Genomic DNA, 23,816 nt, shown 5'->3' on the forward strand with positions numbered 1-23,816 from the left:
CTCGCGGCGGCGGCGGCTTGCGACCGCGCCACCGCGCGCGTGCGCGACAACCGCCCCGCGGGGCGGGGGCGCCCAGATCAGCATCGCCTGGAAGGCGGTGAGGTGAGCGCGCGCGCCCGCCCGCCGAGAAACAAAAGACACCGGGAATCAATCGGCAAACGCCTTCCGTACGACACCCTCCGCTTCTCCCCAATCAGTCCAAACCGATTAGCCGCCACGTCAATCAAATGGGGGTGGGAAGGGGGTGGGGGGGGGCGGCGGATAAATAACAATCAAAGGGACTGACTACAACGCCCAGAATGCCATGTGCGGGCCCTCGCGCGTCACGTGATACAGAAGCGAGCCAATCAGATCGGAACAGGCTGCGCGGGTTCGGGGCGACGACCAATCGGAAAGCCTCTTCTATGCTGGATCTGCTCGAACACCCACCACTAGGAGCGCCAGCCCCCCCACAAGGCGGGCGAGCCAATCAGAAAGCAGCTTGCGTCGCGGCCGCCCGCCGATGCCAATTGGGAGCCCGGGAAGGTGATCGCCTAGTAACCGGGGGGGGGGGAGAAGGAGGCAGGAAAAGCGGCCGCTCGATCAGCGCACAGACGGGAGACACGGACGGTTGAAGCGCGGGCCCCCGGTCACCGGAACGTGCGAGGAGTGGGAGCGGGACAGCGAGCACTTAAAACCGAGGTAGGGGGACCCCAACCGGAAAAAAAATAAACCCCAAACAAAACCAGAAAAGCACTCGTGAAAGCAGAGACGCAGCGAGGGCCCCCCTCCCCCCCCCCCCCCCCACACACACACACACACACACACCACCACACACTCACTGTGGGTGTGAGGGGAAGGCTGGGGGTGTGGGGGGAGAGAGAGGGGTGTGGGGGGGGGAGAGAGAGGGGGTGTGGGGGGGAGAGAGAGGGGTGTGGGGGGAGAGAGAGGGGGTGTGGGGGGGAGAGAGAGGGGGTGTGGGGGGGAGAGAGAGGGGGTGTGGGGGGAGAGAGAGGGGGTGTGGGGGGGAGGGAGGGGGTGTGGGGGGGGAAGGCATGTCCTGGCTCTGACACTGACTCTGAATTCGTATCTGTTCGAGAGAGAGAGAGACACACACACACACACACAGAGTCAAGCACTCGTCTGAGTGTTGTGTGTGTGTGTGTGTGTGTGAGAGAGAGAGAGAAAAAGACGCAGTCCGGCTCGGAAATTCGGTGTACGTGAAGCGATCAGTGCACACAAAGCCGAGTCCCCACTGGCTGTGCCTGTCTGTGTGTGTGTGTGTGTGTGTGTGTGTGAGTGAGGGAGGGGGGAAAAAAGAGAAACGAGTCGCAGTCGGATCCCCGCTGAGCTCTCCATATATGTGTGTGTGTGTGTGTGTGTGAGAGAGAGAGAGAAAAAGAAAGAGAGACGCAGTCAAGGCCTCTCCTCACTGTGTCTGTGTGTAAGCACGAGAGACGCAGTCAGAGGTACTTACTTATTCACTGTGTGTGTGTGTGTGTGTGTGAGAGAGAGACGCAGTCAGGCCCCCATTTCACTGTATGTTTGTGAGTGCGAGACGGGACCAGGCCTCAGCCCCCGGGGGGGTCAGTGCTCGTGTGCGAGTCGTGAATTTATTCCTATCAACGATAATGCGGGATGGCAACGAGAGGAGACAGTCTGGAGGCGTCACTTTCAAATATTCCTGATAGGATTGTAGCGCTTAATGCAGTTAAGTTGTACCCAGTGACCATGTGAGCGGACGCCCCCAAACGATTGGGTGTTCCTGTCTGGACGAGCAGTGAGAAGCTTTATACCAGTTGCATAGTTTTAGTTTTGTTCATTTCCAGAAATGCTCACATGCAATTTAAGAGTTTCTAATGCTTTGGCGTCTGCCGATCCGCCCCCTGTAATTCTATGAACATAGGGTAAGTGTGGTGAAGCCCAACTGCTGTCTCAGGGGATGAGCTCACTCAGAACCGACCTGGAGTCAGATAGTGACCTCTGATCTTTGCCTTTGTGAATGGGGACACAGTGATCTGCAGTGGTAACCACAAAACCAGCTTTACACTTTCAACTGCTACTCTGTTCTGTCGGCTGAAAACTGGAAAATTTAGTCTGATCAACCAAATCCTATTTTTGTAGCTTTGAAGTATTTATAACGTGCTTCACTTTTTCACTTCCTTCCATGTTCTATTCCAAACCCCCCCCCCTCAGAGGAACTAGTACCTTCCAGGTTATTGCAGACTGCAGAAAAGCCCCTCAGATGTCCCAATGAATGAAGGCATGCCTGGTGAAGTATCAGTATAGACCAAAAAGCAAGGTTCGAATCTGTCTGCTGATTTCGCCTCAGGCGATGGTAGGGCTTTTCCATTAGCCTCGGTGGATCTGTGTTGAGGGAGATAATCAACAAATTATTCCCTCTCTTGATCATTATCCAGTCACTACCGCTGGAGGTGTATATTTGTGGGTGTTAATAGGATAGGATCTTCCTCTACTGCCTCCTTCTGTCAATAATATGCTAAGGCATAAGCGAAGTTCACGTATGAAGAATGTCCGTGTGAAAAAGATACCAAAGAGCCTGTGCAAATGTACATCGAGGAAGGAGTTAATAGCTTTAGGAAAAGAGAGGCTGGGGGGAAAAAGAGTTATGAGCTGACATGTTTGAAATGTTAATACTGTTTCATTTTATGGTTTTTGTTTTCCAATATGGTGACTATTTTTAGATGTTCATTTTTAAAAAAAAAATAGTTCAGTAGGTCCTGTAAGTGGCATGGAAACCACTTTTGGCAGGCTTTTATTTAAGTGTTTTTGAAGAATTATTTTAAAAAATAAAGATATACATATTACTATTTATTTGCTTGTAACTGATGAATTTCAAATCCATCTGCAGTATAAGCCTTTATTGTTCTGATATTTTCAAAACTTTCTAAAATATTAGCAGAAACTAATATTATGATTAATGTATCATGCTTACTTGAAATTGTCTGAATTCCTCTCAACACACAGGGCTGCATTTCCCAATTTCTCTTTACAAATTAGAAATCAACCATGTAATACCAGTAAACTGACTCAAAGCTCACAATGCATGTTGCAGGTTCCAACCATTTTTGTATTCCACGCCTTTGTATTAAGTGCGTTGTGATTTTAGATTTATACATGTTGTCTTTATTCGAATTTAAGATCCTCATCCTCACCTACATTCACGGCCTCGCTCCCTCCTACCTTTCCGACCTACTATCACCCCACCTACCTGCCCGTACCCTCCGTTCCTCTGGTGCCGGTCTGCTCCACATCCCCCGCCCCAACCGCCCTACCATCGGTGGCCTTCAGCCTCTCAGCCCCGATGCTCTGGAACTCCATTCCCCAGTGCCTTCGCCGCTTCCTCCCTTTCCTCCTTCAAGGCCGGTCTCAAGACCTTTCTCTTTGACCGAGCCTTCAGCTCCCCTCTCGACTCTCTACTCCCTCCTCACTCCCTCCCTTCCCTCCCCTCACCCTGACCATTTCCCCCCTGTTCGGGTCCTGACCCAACTGTCCAGCGCCTTGGGACGTCCTCCCGACGTGAAAGACACTCTATAAATGGAATCTTGTTGTTGTTTATAATAAATAATAATCCTTGCATTTGAGATAGCGCCTTATCGCGTATTTGAGATGTCTCAAAGCGCTTCACAGAATATTCTGTAAAGTGAATTGACTGTATATTTGGGCAAATTGTGGCAGTCAATTGCTCACAGCAGTGTCCCACAAACAGTGGTGGATTGAAGTGACCATATTATTATTTTTTGTCTTTGCTGTTCATCAAGCAAATATATTGTGTAGTATTAATACAGTCAGTTTGTGTTTGCTTCACCAGTGTTTATTCTTTTGAGTATCTGATTTTTTTTCTTTTTAATTTCAGGATTAAATGAGTGCCCAGCAGTTTCCACGACCCGGTGCCCCTTCGTCAGGACTGGGAGCCAGCCAGCCTGCCACCACTATGCAGAATAACAGTGGCGCAGGGGCACCCAGCAACACAGTAACAGGTAAATGGCGAAGGGCCTTGGAAAGCAGCCAGATGTTTCTGATCACCAATCTCGGTAAACTAAATTGACTTTGTGGTTAATGACTTTGCATGACAGCATTTGGTTGTTTTTTTTAAAAATGATGTCTTAACTGCCAAGTTAAATGTCTTAGACTTGGTTGCCACACTATTGAAAGTATGTCTCATTTGGATGAGAATGTTTGTTTCTAGATTCTAATGTGTGGGTTCATGAGGTTTATCTGTTTGAATTAGGTACCTGACATTAGTAAAAATTTTGAAAAAAGATTTACAGCCTTAAATGCAATATAAAATCAACTGTTTTCTTTTATTCAGCTTATTTATTGTATATTAATCTTTAAAATATTGTTTTGTTGAAATTAATTGAAAACAACTTAGCCAATGGAATTAAGTAATGGGGCAGAACCGCGGAATGGTTGAAGCATTACGCAAGCCACTACCATTTATGGATTTCATTTAAATCTGCACTAATTGTATAGAAAAGTAGCATTTTAATGCAAGCCCTGGCCAGAGTGAGAGAAAATAGAGGCCAGTTGTTCTTCCTTTTGCAGTGGGAATACAGTGATGTTTTACCATATGGATTTATTGTTTTCCATTCACTTCTAGCTGCCAATGAAGAGACCAGCCGGGATTCGGAGCACACATCACGTGAACATACTAATCCCATGTCTTCATTGCCATTCCGAGATGAGAAGCAGGAGACAGTTGTGGTTAGGCCTTACCCACAGATACAAGCTCATACGCAGCCGCTAACAGCCATCCAGCACCACATACAGCAGCCCGGGGGACCGATTGCAATTGCTCCTCCAACTCACATAACACAGGCTACTCCACTTACCTTCCCAGAAGTGATGAAGGTATATTACCAATTCCTTTCCATCCTGTTATAATTAAGAAGTGCCTAAAAACTGTTCTTTTGTGACAAACAAAATAGACTCGAAGCAGCTAATTAGAGTAAAATGGCAATGGCTATGCTGCTTAACACAGGTGTTGCTGCCTGTGTTCCACTCATCAATGCAGTAGGAACAATCCTGAGCAATGATTTTGATATAGTCTAAATGTTCACCTAGAATACATTGGTACTACTATTATCTTAACCAGTTCTCTGCATTTCTCAGTTTTGTTTCTCAGTTTGATTGACAGCACTCTTGGAGACTCATTATGGTCTGTGTTGTGTTACGAGTGTATATTGGTGAAGTTGCATCTGGGAATTCAATACAAACTTGTGTTATTTTTCTCCACACCGTAGAAACATGTAAATGCTGGTGCTGAGGAACAACCTGATGCACAGGCATTGAAGGTGCTAGAATTTTTTTCTGCATACAGAGAAGGAATTTTTAAATTTATTTTAGTTTTGCTGATGCATGTTTTTATTTGTGTATTGCTTCAGACTACACTGAAGACGCCATTACCCAGTCGACCCATCGCACCAGCACCATCATCTGGCCAGGGACACATGACCGGTGCTCCTAAAGTCTCGGGTCATGTCACTGTTAATATGGACAGCTCCATGCCCCAGGGGTCTGCAATTCCTGTAGCTACTATCAGTGGGCAGCAGGTAAGAGCATGAAAGCATTTGAAATGGTGGACTAATGCTCTTCTCCGGCTTGAAGCATGCACTTGCCAACATATATAGTCAGCACACTTTACAGTAAATCCTGTGAGGTGCTTTGAGATCTTTCTACATTGTGATAAGCTACTATACCAAATGCAAGGATTGTTGTCTTATCTGAAAATGACATCGTGGTAATAGCTTGTCCAGAATTAACTGGATGAGAACTAATGAGATCTTGCTTCTTGAGCAAAAATGCTCTTCTACCAACTTTTGGACATTGTTATAAAATGTTCTTGATGACTTGCAAAGACAGTGTTGCAGAGCAGTGTCCATTGTGATGTCAATCCTTCCCCCCCACCTCCCCCAAACACATGCTTGTTTCCCTCTTTCCACCACTCTTCCCAACAGTGTCATTCACATAGTCTCTAAAACACAAGAGGAAGGGAATTATTGTATTTCATCCCAGCAGTTATGATCCCAGTTGCCGTGTCTTGACACTGGATGCTTTTTACAGGGACATCCCAATATTCCTCATCTGATGGGAGCCAATATGCAAATGTCAATCATCCGGAACTCTGTTCCAACTTCTCTCCACATTGGACAGTCCACAGCACCACCACAGATGTTCTCATCTCACGTGCCTAGAGGTAATCCAGTGTGTATTTGATTTTGTTTATATAAAATTTGTGTGGGGCAATAGATGTCCCAGGAGTAAGTAATTGTTTTTTGTGAATATTGGCAACTTGCACTTGAACAGATATATTTGTTCAATAGTTATACCTGTAAAATATCTATAGAGCATTAGAATTCAAGTTTCTCTTTAGATTTTGCCTCGTTAATGTTGCATTGTCAAAGACCTCGAGGGCTTTGAGCGTTGAATCTATAATGGAGAAACATGTTTAGCCTAGTGGTCCTTAAGCCTGTCGAGATTTATAGCAAAAGCTATATCAAAAGAAGATTGATTCTAGATTTTAGTAAACCGTTGTCTGGGAGCTTCACACGTAACCTGGAAGTCGTCTTCAGATACAAAATGATTTGGTCACTATAACTGAATCAAAGGTGCTTGTATAGGGAGAGTAAAATGTAAGCAATACCCTTGATCCACCTGGCTGGTCCTCTCATCTGTTTTAGATCTGTATGTAGAACTGTTATTTGACAGATTATTCAGAGTGCCCCCACAACATTTCTTTAAGGCTAAATGTCCTGCATTTAGTTCTTTAAGGCTTATGATCAGAATTAACGGGAAAAAGGATGCATGTTAAAATGAAATGTCCTTCTCTAGGTGCAGCGGTAGCAGCAGCAGCAGCAATCTCAAGTTCTAAAGTAACGACAGTTCTGCGTCCTGCTCCTGTACCATTACCAACAGCAGGGACTCCGCAGAACTCCTTGCAGCATTCTCTGCACCTCCCAATACAGGTAATCTTGGTGCCAGTTATACCAATATCCTTTGCTTCATCTACCTTCCCAAAGTATAATCAGCCACCCTGTAATGGAATTTTATTATAAAGTCATGGAGCCACTCTTCTTCTCACCCCCCTATAAGTCTTCCAGGAAGCATAGTTACGCTCATAAACCAAAGGATGATTCATCTGTGCATTTCAATTTCAATTTAGCTCCATCACATCAGCAACATTTCCAAGCCAGTAGCCCCAGTACACATCAGCGATGTTTTACATTTGCAACTTATGCATCCTGTTGGCTCAAAGGATAAATTGTTATTGCGCAGTCTTCCTAAACATGGCGTGTTGTAAAATCTGAGATTTTTTGTTATCTGTTTCTGTAGTCCACTAATTCTTTTTCTTTGCCTGACAGTCTCGCCCACCTTCAACTGGCTCTACAGCAGTTCCAGCAGTGGTGGCAACCGTATCTGCAACTCGGGCCCAGTCTCCTGTCATTACAACAGCATCAGCCCATGGGACAGATGTAACCCACAGGTAATAAAGCCACCTCTTAGGCCATTTTTTTGCATTGAGTTTAAACAGCACTTCTAGCAGAGTAAATGTGACAGACTGAGTACAAATGCTGCACATAATCTGTTGAATACTCGTGACAAACAGCAATGAGGTGGTACTTGTACAATGTAGTATTTTGATTGGTTCATTGGCACCAACTCCAAGGGATTTTATTGCATTCTATCTTATTTGAACTGCCTATTCAAGTTGTTCATCTTGCTTTCAAGTGACTAGCTTCTAGCACTCAAGTGAGTCTGTCTTGACTGCACTGAAGTGCTCTAGGAAAAATAGGCTCAATATGATGAACGTAATTGACTACCCTCTGTTAATCTATTTTGCATGTACGTTTTCAACAGTGCAAGTCCCATATACATAATGTGTACATTTATGGTGCCAAATATTAAATATGGAACTGGAGAAAAGATTTTAAAAAATTGGTGATTTAAGTACAACTCAAAAGTTGTAATTTTGTTATATTTTTGGTGAAGAAATGTTCCTGCAATCCTGATTCCCAGGGGTCACTGGCAAAAGGCTTGGAGCAGTTGGCCATGGTTACCAGACTTTGATCAATGAGTTCTGAATGCACCATCTAGTCTGATACCATTTTGTGCAGTAATTGGTCCCTGCAGCAAAATAAACTCTTGAGGATCATTACATATTAGGAAATATTGAAAATTCACAAGTATTTTTGTAAATCTTTTGTTCTGATTTATTTTCTGACATTTCTCTCCCCCACTTTTCCAGTAGACCAGCATTGACCATTCAGCCTCATCCACCGCCTGCCGCCATTAGCATCCAGCGCACTCAGCAGCCACGGGATACAGCAGCACGCATCACACTGCCTTCCCATCCCGCTGTTGTGTCTCAAAAACCACAGCTTCATGCCATGCCACAGGTAAAGAACTGTACCTTACCTTGGTTACTGCATATGTGTATATTGAATTATCAGGGCTGTTGACTGTTGTAATGAGGATCTTTTATTTCCTCTTTCTTCTCCTCCTCCAGTAATGTCTCATTATGGAACTACCATTTCTTGTAATATGAGAAATTATTGTTGCAGGGAAATTTAGTGTGAAATTTGTTAAAGGGGACATCTGAAATTGCACTGACTGTAATGTATTTGGTAACTTCACACTTTTTAGTACAAAAACTCCTAAAAGAATTTATTCTCAGTCCACATACAATTAAGAACATTGTGGATGTCTTCAGGCCCAGTTACTAGCATGAAAATTTTTTAAATCTTCATTTCACGCTCCTTTAAGTTAGAAAGGTTCTCTTAATTTGGTGCCCATAAATAAACTTTTATGTGTTCACGTGTTTGAATGCCTGCAAGATTGCAACATCTTGCTGAATGCAGTGGTAGTTGCTTTTAAGTAAGCGATTATATTCGATGCTTATCTCTAATAGTTCTCATGCTGTCCATGACAAGCTAATGGAAATGTGTAGCGCTTGAAATCAAAGCTTCAGTTATTAAAACATTTTTTTTCCTTTTATCAGAAAACAATCTTCAGCACAGGCACTCCAGTTGCTGCCGCCACCGTGGCGCCAATACTCTCCACAAACTCGATTCCATCCACAACAACTCAGGGTAAGTCCCTACAGAAAGCTTAACCAAGGCTGCACTGCTCATCAAGTGAAAATGTCTTGGGGTGGATGGATTATCAATTTTCAGACCTTCAGTCTAATGCGAATTTTTTTTAATATAAATCACATTCAGTTCAGGTGCTGATGTTTGTTTTTTTGTGTAGGTGCTATTTCTCACGCTCAAGCAACTGGCAGTACAATTGTCACCATGACGATGGCCCCTCATACATCGCACCCTCCTGTGGTGACCACTTCATCAATTCCCATAGGTCAGTGATCTTTAATAAATGCAAACCAAATGCTGGTCCGCTGCTTGTATCGCCTTTCCAATGTCAAAAGTTGCAAGTAAGTGATGTCACCTGTGGTTCTGCAAACTCCCAAGTTCAGCACAAAAAACTGTTGGAAGTTTTGATCACACTGAGGAAACTGAACGTTGCCTTGAAACAACCATTTTTTATACAGTGAGTGACAGGGGATTTGCGAAAGGCCAAAAACAGTAAAATAAAACTGGGGGGAAAAAAAGGTTGTTCAATTAAAGCTGCAGAGAATATCGGAGTTCATATAATCTTTTTGTCAATATTATCGAGTAAGGCTTTTTCATCATTTTTTTTAGAATTCTTAAATGTAAGACCACTTTCCAAATTATTTAGCTGAATCATAAACATTTAAGATGACAAAGTGTGGTGATGTCTAAGCATTTGCACTTTAATTGATGAACCCCTTTTTTGAATTATTATAGCAAAAGTTGTTCCTCAACAAATAACTTCTACGCGGATCCAACCTGACTATTCGACAGAAAGGACGAACATGATCTCTATACCTGGTCATAGGGCATCACCTAACCCAGTTACTATGGAAACAAGAACTGACAACAGGTAAGATGCCAGACTGAAATTGTTTTCCGGTGTTTGTGACAGTCAGGATTTACAATGTACTAAATATTTCAAAATGCTTTTTTGCACCAAAGGCACTTTTCAATGAGGGGGTGAGAATCTGCTATATTGGGCTCCACATGCCCATTTTTGTGAAATCGCAACTGATCTTTTTTTAATCTGCCTTCTGTTTCGCAAGTTTTTAATTTTCAGAATGGAAACTGGGATTTTACTGTGATGGTTGGAGAGTGGTTACAAAGAACTATAGTTGAATTTCAGTTCAATTATTCTTTCTCAAAAGACGCGAGTAACAATGAATGAATTCTTATTGTATCAACAAATGTGATGTTGGAATGAGTAATCCATATTTCAGTCATGCACTCCAATCCATTTAATTCAATGATTAGTTTTGTATCCAGTATTTGGGTGACGTCTGGCTAGACCTGTCTTAGGAAGGACATTATGATGGATATGCACAATTTACACTGATCGTTTCTCACATTTTCCTTCAGAATGATGCTGGTGAACATTTGCATGTAATAATTTGGTTATTAATCTTATGGCTGAATGGGTTAAATTATGAAATCAACTTCAGGAATCCATGACCATGAAAGCCACATAGAAGAGACTCATTATAACTGAAATAGTCACACAGAATTTAATTTAAAAGCTGTTAACGCACTTCTCTGTGTGTGTGAAATCTGTGTGGAGTTTGTTTATTCGCCAGGTTAATGAATGTTCTAATTCCCTCTTCCCACCCAGGCCAATGCCAGTGCAGTTCCAGTATTACCTGCCAGCATATCCACCTTCAGCTGCCATCCCAGGCTATCCACTGGCCCACACCTTCACTCCAATAACTAGCACAGTGTCCACTATACGCCAGTACCCAGGTATGGATACGATCCGTTATCTCTCTCTATATAAATAGTAACCAGGTAAGAATAAAAGTAGAACGGGAAGGGTCCTGAGTTGGCGAAAATGAGAAAATGTTGGTGAGTAACTGGTCTTGTTGCCTCTGGTGTTGATTGAGATTTTCAATTTGATTTCTGCCCATTTACAATATCCTGTTGGTGAAGTGTATTCAAAATATTCTTATGAAATCAGCAAGTGTTTCCACCCATGAACAGGCTATCACTGAAAAATGGGTTCAGCAAAGGATTTGTTCTGTTAAAGCTGTTTGATTCACGTTTTCCGAAACAACAGGTTGTTATCACTCATTTGAATTTTCTTAGGCAAGCAGCAGACCATTTTTTTTCATCAGAGTTCATAAAAGCAGCACTGGACTAATGTTGACCTTTAAATTAAATCTATCACTCAATCACGTAGGCTTGACTGGGACCACAGGCTCCAGTGGCACTGCCTTTGGTATTGGTCAACGCCTATCTGATTCCCTGCCCTGATGGCATAATACAAGAGCTGGCAGGTGGTTAATTTTCAGGTAACTTCAAGTGGGGAATTTTAAACTAGTTTTAAACAGTAAAAAGTCTTCACCAGGAATCTGTCCAGCTCCCATTTCCTCTCATTTTTCTAACTAGCACTTTATATACTCTGCTTCCTCCGGATTCTCTGCAAGTGCTTTGCAATTTAGTTGCGTTTATATCCCTCTTATTGTTTTTCATAAACCTGTGTAATGTTTGTGAGTACAGTGGCCATAATAAAGGGGGTCCTCCCATTGTATTTGTAAAGCCAGTAGCATAACTGGATTATGCCTGTAGTTTTAACAGGATACTTCCACCTCGGTTGCTGACAAGCACAGGTATTTTGTATGACTGCCCTTCCAAAAACTTAAACCTCTAAATAGGAAACCAGCCATTTCATTTAAAATTGATGTCCAATCTCTATTTCAGTTTCAGCACAGGCACCAAGCTCTGTGTCTGCAGCAGCGATAGCAGCTCAGGCAGGTGTTGGTGTGGCCTCCACTGTCCATCTTAACCCCATGCTGATGACTGTGGACCCGACGCATGCACGTCACATCCAGGGGCTGCAGCCTGCTTCAATTGGCACCCAGGGGATTCAGCCTGCTCCGATCGGAACTCAGGGGATTCAGTCAACAGCTATTGGCACCCAGGGTCTGCAGTCTGCATCACTCGGCTCTCAGCAGCCCACTGAGAACAAAACCTCAGGTAATAGGAAAGCTACACTGAGATGGTGGGGGGTGTTGTAAGGGTGATCCGCTTCCGAAGGATTCAGCTGTGACAAATGCACACAGAGCAGGAAGTGTTACCAGTGAGCAAACCTGCTAGGGTTCGGAAAAGCTGCTGCAGTTGTGGCTGAGTCTCATGACATTTTGAGCAATTCAATTATTTGTCATCACGTTTTACTTTTGTATAGCCATTAAGACTGGAAAGATGAGGGTGGGGAGAAGAAATTGCGCACAATGTGGTTAACTCCCCTATCGAGCCCTTCCGTCTAGCGGTTTAGAGAGAGTAGAGGGGGATTGTCGGGAAGTGTTCTGAAATCTTATGTAAGGCAGATTGGAGTAATAAGTAGCAAACCCAGCAATCAGCATTGAAAAGAGCATTATTGGTATGGTACCCTTTTTTCTGTTTGTAACTTCTTTTTCTTTATAAAATTCCAATACATTTGTCATTGTGATCCCGGCAAGCAAAGGTCCATGTCAACTACTTCCGATGGGAGTCAGTTCCACGGATCTGCTGCTCCGGAGGTGAAAGAAACCGACTTTAACTTAATTGCATAAATCGGATAGTTTTACGTGCAATGGATCCTTTGGAATGACTGTACACTATAATCTAATAGAAAGGTTCAAGTGACATTTACCATAAAATTAAAATAGTTTATAACTGTTGCCCGAACCTCTCAATTTTAAATTATCTCCCAAATCACTCCCAGGTATTGTGTTCATCATTTTTATGATGTGTGGGTGTTCACACAATTTTCAGGATTTTATACTTTTTTTTTGCCTGAGACAGTAGTCAGCCTCCAAACCAAGGGTCACAGCATTTTATGGTTTGATGTGTTGGCTGTTTACACTGGGTGATTGAATACTGTTCTGTCATTACAAAGGTTTATTGAGCAATATTCTACAGTTTTTACAGTAAATTATCTGGCATATTTCATGTAATTCTCTTCACTGTTTTTGCCATCAAAGCTGAGGTGCTTGTGAGTTTTCACTTGCACACCGGTTGTGTCTCTCACTTTACATCTGCATCTTTGTTCTGTTTACTTTATTTCAATTCGGTTGAATCTTCCAGGTCATCAGCTACACCCCCTTTAAACACAATAAATTAGTCGGGTTGGAAGGTGGAGAAGGGGAAAAAGAACAACCTGAGTATGTGCTTTCCAACTGATTTACAATGATATAAAATCTAATCACAATCATTTTAATCTTTGCATTTTACCACTTTATGAATGGCAAACTCGTTCTGCTTGCCATCACAGAAGAACAGGATACTGATCAGATTAGAATTTTTTTTGCATTCTAAAGTGGTTCCAAGTATTCGTGAGGATGCAATGCTGCAGGAAATGATTCCTTGTCCAGAGAAAAAAATCTAAACTGCATACTGGATGGTAGAACTCGGAATCTTTTTCATCCTCGCAGTTTACCACTGTGTGATTGTACATTATTCATTCTAGCACATTGAGAAAGTATGTGATACAGTCTCAGCCTTGGATGCTGAAAATCCCTGGAGCTTCACTCTTCGAGTTTGTTGATTGTATTTTAGCTATGTAATAATAATCCTTATTATTAATGTGATTCATTATGAGCTAGCTGCTGTTTCTTTTTTAAACATTGCTTTGTAAAACCCACACTAATAGTTCATTTTTCTTCACTTTGATGTTTAGGTGTTTCAAGGACAGCTTGTAAATAAGGTTGTAGGTTCATGTCCATGACTTGTGCTCACCATTTGCCTTTTCACATGGATATTAACCATCCCGTGGCACTATATGGAAAGAGTTTCTCCTGATGTCCTGGAGAACAATGCTACAGATAAATTGATCATTCATCTCATGGTTGTCTGTCCACACAAAATGATTGCTGTGTTTGTCTAGGGAAAAAAAAACGTCACTACAGTTAACACCGAAGCACTTTAAAAATGCAAGTTCTTAATATACAACTGTCTTGTTTCCCAGCAGTGGTGTTGACCGATGGAGCTACCATTGTAGCGAATCCGATTAACAGCACATTCAGTGCGACCCCTGCTGTCACCACTGTGATCCAGACCCATACTCAAAGCAGCAGTACCACTGCTCCAGCACAGGGATCCTCACCCCGACCCAGCATTCTACGAAAGAAGCCAGCCTCTGATGGGTAAGTCTGACCAAATACTGCTTTATAGTTTGTGACCGTTTCACTTTTTGTTTCTATACAGAAACCCATCTAAGGTACATCAAAAATTTGTATCAAATTTACAGTGAAATAAATCCATGTGATTGGTGTGCAATATACCGATTGGATTTTTTTTCCTAGATTCCCAAAAAGCTTTGGGAAAAGGGAAGTGGTATAGATCGTCCAATACAAGATTGAAAGCTGTCAGAATTCCAGTGTGTTTGAATTTACTTCTGTTATCATTTCTCATTCAGTATATTACTAGCTAAGGTTATAAACTAATATCAACTATAGCTGATGATTGAGCCTTACGTGGAAACGTTGAATATTATTGATTTGAAGGATTTTTATTAGGCAGGTTCAGTTTGGCCAAGGCTTGTGCATTCTTCATCCAACTACTTAAGGGGCTGTTCTACTGAAGGCTGCTAACACTCAAGGTGATGCTAGCTGAATTACAGCAAAAATGTCACTAAACATTATTGTACTTTCAATCTTCAGTTTATTAGCTCAGCCCCAGCAATACGCTGTACTAGCTGAATGTAATCGGAATAAGATGCAAAGTCCTTTAGTTGTCTCACAGTGTATTTTGTGTTTTGGTTACAGTATGGCTGTAAGGAAAAGTCTTATCCCTCCTCAGCCACCAGAGGCTACGAGCCCGCGACTAGATGGGACAATGCGTAGCACATCAGGGTCTCCACGACCAATTAGGTAAGGCACATTCGGAGGTCTGCACACATTTTCTGGCTGAGGTGGGAGGGAGGTGACATTTGCCAAGGCCTTGATTTATCTCCTTTATTGATCACCCTGAGCTACAAGAGAACAGCCTGAATTTCCCCTGTTGATCTGTGAGGTTAGCGACTGCCCTCTATTCAGCAAGGAGGGAGAGTTGGTTTAGAGTTGATGGTATTTTGGTGTGCGATTTACTCAATTTGAATCTGCTTTTAACAGATATCTATTTTCTTAATGATTGGTTTCTGCTGGTTTGTATCTAAGATATGAAAGAGAGTAGGCCTGTCAAAAGAGCACCTTTCAGTCAATTTGGAGTGTGATTGAATGTTCAGCTTTTCAGGACTCATAACTCAAGAGGGAGTCGAACAAATATTTGAAGAAGAGAAATATTAAGGGGTTTGGTGAAGTGGTAAAGAAGTGGGACTAAACGGCTAGCTCTTTCAGAGAGCTGGCATGTTGAACTAAATGACCTCCATCTATCCTGCAGATTGTATGATTCAAATATCCCAGTCTGTCCTTGATGAAGGGAAAAGTGTAAAGCTGGTTAAGAGAGATGGGAATTGTTTAGTTGGATATATATTATAGCTTTAATGAGCATCACAATGCTGTTTCATTTGTTCCCCTTGGCTTATGTAGGCTACTCACTCTTACCTTTGAGCAAGCAGTTAATAATAAATATTCCTCTTTAGTTGTTTTTTTTTCCTGTTTCCAACTTTTCAGCACAAAGCCCAAACCAGAGATTCATGTTGCCATGACCACCCCGGTGGCTGTAGCAGTGGAAGCAGTTAGCAGTCAGAATATGGAGCCTTCGTCAGTCCCGGGGCTGCCGAATTCCCAGCAGCCTCAGCCACCGATCCCAACACTTATTGCAGCCGCGGTTCCACATCCTCAGCCCACTGCCTTGTCAACCGTCACAGCAGCGGTGTCTGCTGCCCCTCCAGCTTCAATATCCATCACGACCGTGGTACCTCCTCCCTCACAGCCAGTGGCAATATCTGTTCCTGCCTCCATGAGTTCAACATTGCCAGAAGCTAAAATTAAACAAGAGACTGAGCCTATGGATGGTCTGCAGCCAGTGTCTGGTAAGTCAAGTTCCTACCTTGAGTAATCACTTAGATTTTGTCACTGGGCCGATGCTGGTTCAATTGCTCAATATGAGTTTGGTGGTTGGTATAAAATGATCTAACTGCAATATGAAGGCCTTTCATAATCTTGTAATTATAGATGGTAAGTTAATGGAAGTAGTGGCACCTGTAACATTCATGCTTGCAAAGAAGGGTTCCAGAACCTAATCCGTACTGATGTCCCATACAGAATATCTAGGTCATTGGAACCATATGAAAGGTAGGGAATTGGGTTAACCGGGATAGTGGCTCAGCAGTTGTTGTGTGTTTCCCATCAACTGTACTTTCCCATATAAGCTTTTATAGAAAAATAAGGAGGATCGAACATCAAAGGACATGCTTGCACGTCTCACATGGATTAGTTACAGGACAACATTGGGAGGGGTTGGTGTTACCAAAGTTGACTGAGATGGGAATTGCGAGATCAGCAGGGACTCGTCTGATGGTGCAGATTTGTGATGTTTTGAGGAGGTATTTTCTCACTATCAATTTTTTCTTTACTTTCAGTGTCTTCGTCCCAACAAATGGCAGCCATGTCTCCTGCTCTAACTCAAATGGTGAACAATCTGGGTGTTCCTGGCAATGATCTCCCACCGGGTGCCTCGCCCCGTAAGAAGCCTCGCAAACAACAGCACATCATCTCTACAGAGGAAAGTGAGATGATGGAAACCAACAGCACTGATGAAGAAAGAGCCAGTACTAAGCCAGTTCTTCTCAAAGCAGAGAAAAGGAAATCACCTCCAAAAGAATATATAGGTAAATGTGTTTGTGCCTTCAAAAGCATAATTTTGTTGAGAGTACATCTCTGAAGGGTAATACAGGTAAATGGATTACTGGATTGATCTCCAAAATACGTTGTTTATTTGCACTTGCACACAATAAATGTAGACAAAAATGAATAGCTCGCCTTATGTTATGGTCTGGTTGATTCTGCCTTTGTGAACATTGTTTAAGTGAAATCATGAGATCTGCTCGTGATATTTTTCTTTAATTCATAAATAGTTGAAGTTGGTTATGAACGTTTTGATTTTATCAAATTCATTTTCACACAGTCTGTTATGTAATGGAAATGGACAAACACACGAGCCTTTGATAAGATCATAATGTCTGCAACACTAAAAGTATATCTTCCCCCACAGTAAGTTCAACCCCGCGCCCCCCCACCCCAAGTAGTATTCCCATCAGCACGATCAGTTTCATTGATGCAAATGCAGCACGTTCATCTTTTAGGCCTTGAACCGGTCTAACTTCACCTTAATTGGGCAACACTGTTCTGTTGTGAAACTTTATGTGTAACGTGTACAAAATATTCATTTAGTGCTCAGGCACTACCCCTCGTGAAGTATGCTAAATAAATGTAAGTTGTTGTTGATACAATTATCTGTGGCTGAAGCTTGTTTGGAATGGTGCAAATTGGTTTAACAAAGTTTGATCAATAGTTCTCTGCATTATTGTTCTGAATCTAGTTTGATTTTTGGTGTTGCAGATGAGGAGGGTGTGAGGTATGTTCCCGTTCGTCCGAGACCACCAGTCACGTTACTGAGACATTATAGGAACCCCTGGAAGGCCGCCTACCATCACTTTCAAAGATACAGTGACGTGAGAGTCAAAGGTCAGTCCGTATTTTCCATTCTTCCATTCTGTTCCATTTTCCATTCTTTGTGAATCGAACGGATCATTTATGGTCTGAAGAACTTTTCAAAGCCAAATTTGGCTTCCATTTTCAACATACTGTACAATTCTTTCGTCCCGTAGCAATCCATTCCAGTGGGTTACCACCTCGCAAATCTTCTATTCAGATCACTCGGTGCAATCTGTGTCTATAACAGCCCAAATACTTTGTACATTCCAGTAGTATTTACTCCCCTTTTATATGCAGACCAAATCTAAATAGAATTATTGAACCTATTCCTAATGACACAGTTAGTAAACAAATTATACAGTGGGTAATTATGCAATATAAACAGGGAAAGATTACAACCTCCATTCAGATCCTATGTTAGCTGATCTCACCCAGGGTAACGGGTGAAACAGGTGCACTAGGTGAAAGCACTGGGTCCATCCACGTTTGAATAATTTGTAACTTCAGAGCATAATCCCCACCCACTAATGTGAGGAATCTTATTTCATTTACTGCTTGGCCACATTATATTTAATTTTTTAAAAAGTGCTTAGTATATTGTCATTTATTCTGGAAGAATGCTTTGCCAGATAATAAATCGGTAACTGCCGGCGAACATACATTTTATACAGATATTCAAATGCAATTAGTTTAGTTCCATCGTGCATAATTTATTTTGCGGCGCAGGCTATAATTCCATCAGCTCCACAGCCGCCTTAATTGCGAGTCAGTAAAGGGTATGTTATAACGGTGACATGAAGGTAGTTCAGATTTCAAATTCCATTATTCACCAGCACTGTAAACATTATAAATATAATGAGCATTTATAATGGGGAACAGTTCCTACTTCAGCTCCCATGTTTAGCAACTTTACCTGACCCAGCCATGAGCAGTGTCTACTCGCAGCTCCTCCGCAGCTGAAGGTCACTCAACCAAAGCTTAATTGCAATTATAAACTGGGGCTCTTGCTCATTAACCAGTCATCATTTTTAGTCTCTGTATTTGACTGTACATATAACAAATATTTGTGTTCGCAGTTGTATGGATCGTGTGAATGAAATGCTCACTGTGGTTCTGTTATGTATCCTGTTTTGTTTTTCCCGCTCTGGTGCAGAGTTGATGCTTTCACTTCAGGTGTGCCCGTCATTTCTTTAAATCTATGTAACAAATTTAACCGGGTTCAAAGATGTTGCACGGGAGCTATTTTTGGAGCTTTTAAAGTTTCCTTGTAAGTAAGCACTCAAGATGCAGTCATGGCAAAAGGGCACTGTCAGACTGGAACCCAGATCTCCAAAATCAGCGCTGGTCAGCTAAAGTATTTCTGTGCTAACCTGACACGAGCACTTAAAGTTAAATCCCTAAACTGCTATGAGATTAGTACCCATGTTCCTGGGTTAGATTTTAAATTTGTTTATATGGAGAAAGAGTTCCTCTCTGCAAGGAAATGTAAAAGCAAATAATGAATATTAGTGATAAGGCCTCTACTTCAGATTAAAACGCATTGATTTGGGTTCAACTGCAACCAATCTCTGCTATACCTGACCTCTCATTTACTGATGAGCTAATGTAACACCTTCTGTGGCAATACCATTCTAAAGTACAAGTTGATCAACCAACAGAATATTAAGGAAGCTAACAATAATCTGTAGATTCAAGCAGTTGCTTCTGTTCTTTTATGCCTCTTAAGTGAAATGATGCGATCCTTTCAATTTTGTATCATTAATTGCTGCCCATTTTCTTGCACAACATTCGCTCTAACCTGTGCCTTTTCTTTTTCATTTTCTCTTCAATGACAGAAGAGAAGAAGCCCACACTGCAGGAGATAGCTAATCAGAAAGGCATTGTCTGCAAGGCTCAAGGCTGGAAGGTTCACCTGTGTGCTGCACAGCTTATGCAACTGGTAAGTGAGGTTGGGTTTCTGCCTGTGGGGTTGGGGGAAGAAAAAGAGAGGAGGGAGTAGCTGCAGAAGGCTGTTTATTAGCTATACAATCGGCCATTAGGTTTTGGTTATTTCCGGGGAGTGACTAACACATGGTTATTGGTTAGAACATCTGTTTGTACTGCTTCAGACTCTTGTAAAATTACTGAATAATAAAAGGTGCATCAGTTTTTGATGTTTGCCATCATTTTACCAGTGATACCTTATTCAAATTAACCGGGTCGTACATTTTGCTAGCCCACTTGCCAGTTGTGGCCTTAACTAACAACTGCTTATTAAATAATCAATGGTTGACCCCCTTGAGTTGATGAGAATAAGTATACATTCCAAGATTGCAGAGTGCAAGGCTTCCCTTGCACAAACTGCTTATTTATAGAGATTTGAACACATTTGACTAAATTTCATTCCAGTGTGATTTTTGTTTGCTCTGACTTCTGCTGTAAAATATTGGTCAATACTTCAACCAATGTCCGAACATTTAACTAATGTTCCTGTTGTGAGCTTTCTCCTTACAATCTTCTTTTTCTGATCTGTTTCCTTATCCAAATGGACAATCAGACCAGCCTGGAACATGACGTGTACAGCCGGCTGGCTTCATTACAGGAGGGGCTTATTCCAAAGAAGAAAACTGCTACAGACGATGACATTCATCGAATCAATGAGTTGATCCAGGTCTGCATATGTGTGTGTGTATATGTATGTGTGTGTATATTATATATAATATATGTACTGTAAAAAAAATAAATTCAATGGCTTGAAGAGTGTATATTGGAAAGATATCAGTTGCACAGACTGGATTATCATTCTGGGTAGCCTATGTTTAGGACTGAATTTTACAGAAGGTTGTGCAGTTCACATTGAATTGGTAATTGAGGCAACTGAGACTTCTGCATTTGTACGTGTTTGGATGTGCATGTTTTCTTGTTCAGTAGCTTGTAATAATGCGATCTTCCTCCTCACCCTACGTTATGTTTGCTTTAATAGGGAAACATGCAACGCTGCAAGCTAGTTATTGACCAGATTACTGAGGCCAAAGACACAATGATGAAAGTTCTGGATCATAAGGATCGAGTTTTGAAACTCCTCAACAAAAATGGCACGGTCAAGAAGGTGTCCAAATTAAAGAGAAAAGAAAAATCCTAAACCCAGGGGTTCGAATAGTAATTGTGTTTTAAAGCTATTGTATAGATGTTTAGTTTGATATTTGAATAAAGCAGTTTTCCAGATAATGGATGGTATACATAGAACATGAACACTGCTGTGTGTTCCAGAGAGTGCTGTGAATGGAGACAATGTTCTCAATAGCGCTCGCTCATTTTGTTTGATTGTAAACCAGATAGGGGAGTTGTTTCACAACTGCTGCCCTCCACTTGAAGAAACCTTCAAAATGGTTCTTTTAGATTTTCATCCAACCCAAATGTAAAGTAGCACAACTTTTTTTTTTGGCCAAGCTGACATGGTTTATCTTTTGAGTTCAAAGAACAGCTTCCAGGTTTATGCTTTCAGGTTACAGTAGCTATTCAGAAAGCAAACATTTACATTGCCAAGGTGTTTCTGTTAAATATTAACATTTGTAACGGTTAGAGTGAAAATTATACAAAATAATTAGCATTACCTCACCACTTTTCACATTGCAGGTATTGTCTAAATTTATCTGGAGACACAATTTAGCAACCCCAGTCAGGTGATGCAGTTCAAGAGATTGCCACAGGTTATGTTCAAGGCATTATCCCGAGTCCAGCACCTGTAGATATTAGCAGTACACATTCAAATGTGGCTGACAAAAAAAAAAATAGATTCCTCAAGTAAGGCCTTAAATCTAATTTCTCTTGAATTGTGTCATCTACAGAAGGTGCTCTTATTAGTAGATGTGAGGTGTGCACGTTAGGAAGGACGGATTTTAATACCATTCTCGAGAAACCTTTCCTCATTCAACGCATGCTGCTGATGTTCCAAAAACTTATCACAAATCAAGACCTATATGGTTGATTTGAGGGAGTCGAAAGAAATTATGGGAATATTTTCTCAATGAGAAAAACAAAAATAAAAAATGCTTAAAACTGTCAGTGTTTAGTCTAGGGAATAAACGTGGGGTTGCTAATCAAAATCACTTACCTGGTGTATTGTGCCCTTGTGGGGTTTGTGTGGCTCTCTAATGGTAAGTTAAAGGGAGCTGGTTACTGTTTATTTGAATACGATTCCAGTTCTTCCCCAGTTCGCCATGTTGGCAATGATGAGAATCTAAAAATGGGAATCTTTTAAAGCTGTTGTAAAAAGTACTGAGAGCTTTACAAAGTTCATAAAGTCTATAGTTCTTTTTTTAAAGTTTGCTCAATTTCCTAGACCGAGTTTCAGAAATACTGTGGGCAGCTTTTATATCCTCCCTCTGTTCACATATATAATGAGTTTGGTATTTGGACCAGCAGTGTTTGTAATTGACAGGAAGGTTCAATGCATAGGCCTGCCCTGCTCCTTCTCTTTTGTGGTGGTCTTGTGTGACATGTTGTAGTTTATGTGATGCTGTTTCCTGTACATATACACTTGCAAATCATTAATAAAGGATGCAAGCTTTTATACCAATGATGGAAATGCAGCTTGGGAGCCACATTACATGCATTTTACATAGTATACATCTTTTCTGTATGTGCGTTTATTTTGGTTTTAGTTCTCATTTCTAAAGTTGTATTTAGTTCTTGTCATAAGAGGCCACACTTCATCTATTCTTAGGGAATGTTTTTCTTTTTTTAAAAAAATCAAGGACAAATGTTGAATAGGAACACTTATGGTTTTTTTTCCATGATACAAGCAGACCATGATTCTAGTCGAGAGAATCATAGCAGTGTCATTCTTTATTGTCCAGTTAAACTGAATTTATTTCAGTGAGGGGAAAAAAATATTCTGGTGTGGATCGTGGAATGACTTACAATGGAGCCCAGTAGGATATAGATTTCCATTACTGTTGTATAAATGGAGACATTGTGAATGAATTTAACCTCAAGGCAAAGTCTTCAGATCTATAGAACAATTTCAGGCCATTTAATTTTAAATTATTGTATGTACTTTAGTTACCTACATCAAATATGCCTCATCATTTCAAAACCGACCTCCCTACTCTCTCCCAATCTTTGTTTTCCAAATGAAAACTAGCTCAGCTTTGTAAGTATCTCATGACAACGTTCAAGTCTCAGAAGTCGCACCAGCAATATCTCACAAATGAGATGCAATAACCAGTTACTCTGTTTTTAATCAATTTAGATAAAGAAAAATCCTGCTCTTTGAAATATTGCCATTGGAATTTATGGTTTCTACCAGGACATTCCACAACACAGTCCAGATGATGAGTTCCAGTCCTGGCCAACGAACTCCCCCAAATAAAATCGGTCACTCACTCCATGACAGTTTGGGGGGACGTTGCTGTGCGCAAACTGTCTGTCGCGTTTTGCCCACAAAAAGCAGTCACTGCACTTCACAGTAAATCCTGTGAAGCACTTGTGAGGTTTAAAAAAAAACACACACCTCCTTTCCCACCTTCAAATCCTGCCTTAAAGCCCTGTCTTTTTGATGGTGTTTTAAGATCTCTCCCCCCACTCCCCGGCTCGGGGGTCAGACTCCACTGGGACGTAACCCTACGTGAAGGGCGCTACGTCAACGCGAGACCGCTCCCAACACAAACAGTCACTGCGCTTGACAGCATATTCCGGGGAAGCGCTTTGAGACGTCTCGAAAGGCGCGATCTTTCGAGGTGAGGATTTTTTTTTTTTGTGCGCGCGGTCGTAACACGGTGGCGTACTGAGTGCCGGGGGAGTCAGCGGTATGATTAAAAACCCATTCCACCCCCAAACCCCCCCCACCCCCCAACAAACCCCCCCACACCCCAACAAACCCCCCCACACCCCACCTACACACCCCCACACACACCCCACCCCAACCCCCCCACACTCCCCAAACCACCCCCCAAACCCCCACACACCCCCCCACACCCCCCACACACACCACCCCCAACCCCCCCCACACCCCCCAAACCCCCACCCCCCCCCCCACACACACCCCCCCCCCCACACCCCCCAAACCCCCACCCCACCTACACACCCCCCACACACACCCCACCCCCAAACCCCCCACACTCCCCAAACCCCCCCACCCCCCCCCAAACCC

At 42.1% G+C, this 23,816-nt stretch overlaps 1 protein-coding gene across 8 annotated transcripts; it reads left to right on the top strand.

Annotated features, from left to right (window-relative positions):
• The first annotated feature begins 525 nt into the window (after positions 1-525).
• LOC103191260 (histone deacetylase complex subunit SAP130) lies at positions 526-22,241 on the top strand. 8 transcript variants are annotated; one of them, XM_042339148.1, is made up of 21 exons: positions 526-681; positions 3,857-4,034; positions 4,604-4,854; positions 5,388-5,555; positions 6,067-6,199; positions 6,835-6,968; positions 7,365-7,486; positions 8,249-8,399; positions 9,002-9,092; positions 9,253-9,357; positions 9,828-9,963; positions 10,723-10,850; positions 11,808-12,083; positions 14,053-14,230; positions 14,852-14,956; positions 15,698-16,059; positions 16,609-16,857; positions 17,588-17,713; positions 19,519-19,622; positions 20,220-20,333; positions 20,646-22,241. In XM_042339148.1, exons 2-21 carry the CDS (start codon positions 3,863-3,865, stop codon positions 20,802-20,804), a joined length of 3,264 nt encoding a protein of 1,087 aa, XP_042195082.1. In that variant the 5' UTR covers positions 526-681; positions 3,857-3,862; the 3' UTR covers positions 20,805-22,241. The 8 variants fall into 8 exon arrangements, with proteins under 8 accessions (XP_042195082.1, XP_042195084.1, XP_042195085.1 ...); XM_042339150.1 differs by having other exon boundaries at positions 14,056-14,230; XM_042339151.1 differs by having other exon boundaries at positions 8,252-8,399.
• The last annotated feature ends 1,575 nt before the right edge of the window (positions 22,242-23,816 follow it).

This window comes from Callorhinchus milii, unplaced genomic scaffold (assembly GCF_018977255.1).
Source record: "Callorhinchus milii isolate IMCB2004 unplaced genomic scaffold, IMCB_Cmil_1.0 Scaffold11, whole genome shotgun sequence".
NCBI lineage: Eukaryota > Metazoa > Chordata > Chondrichthyes > Chimaeriformes > Callorhinchidae > Callorhinchus > Callorhinchus milii.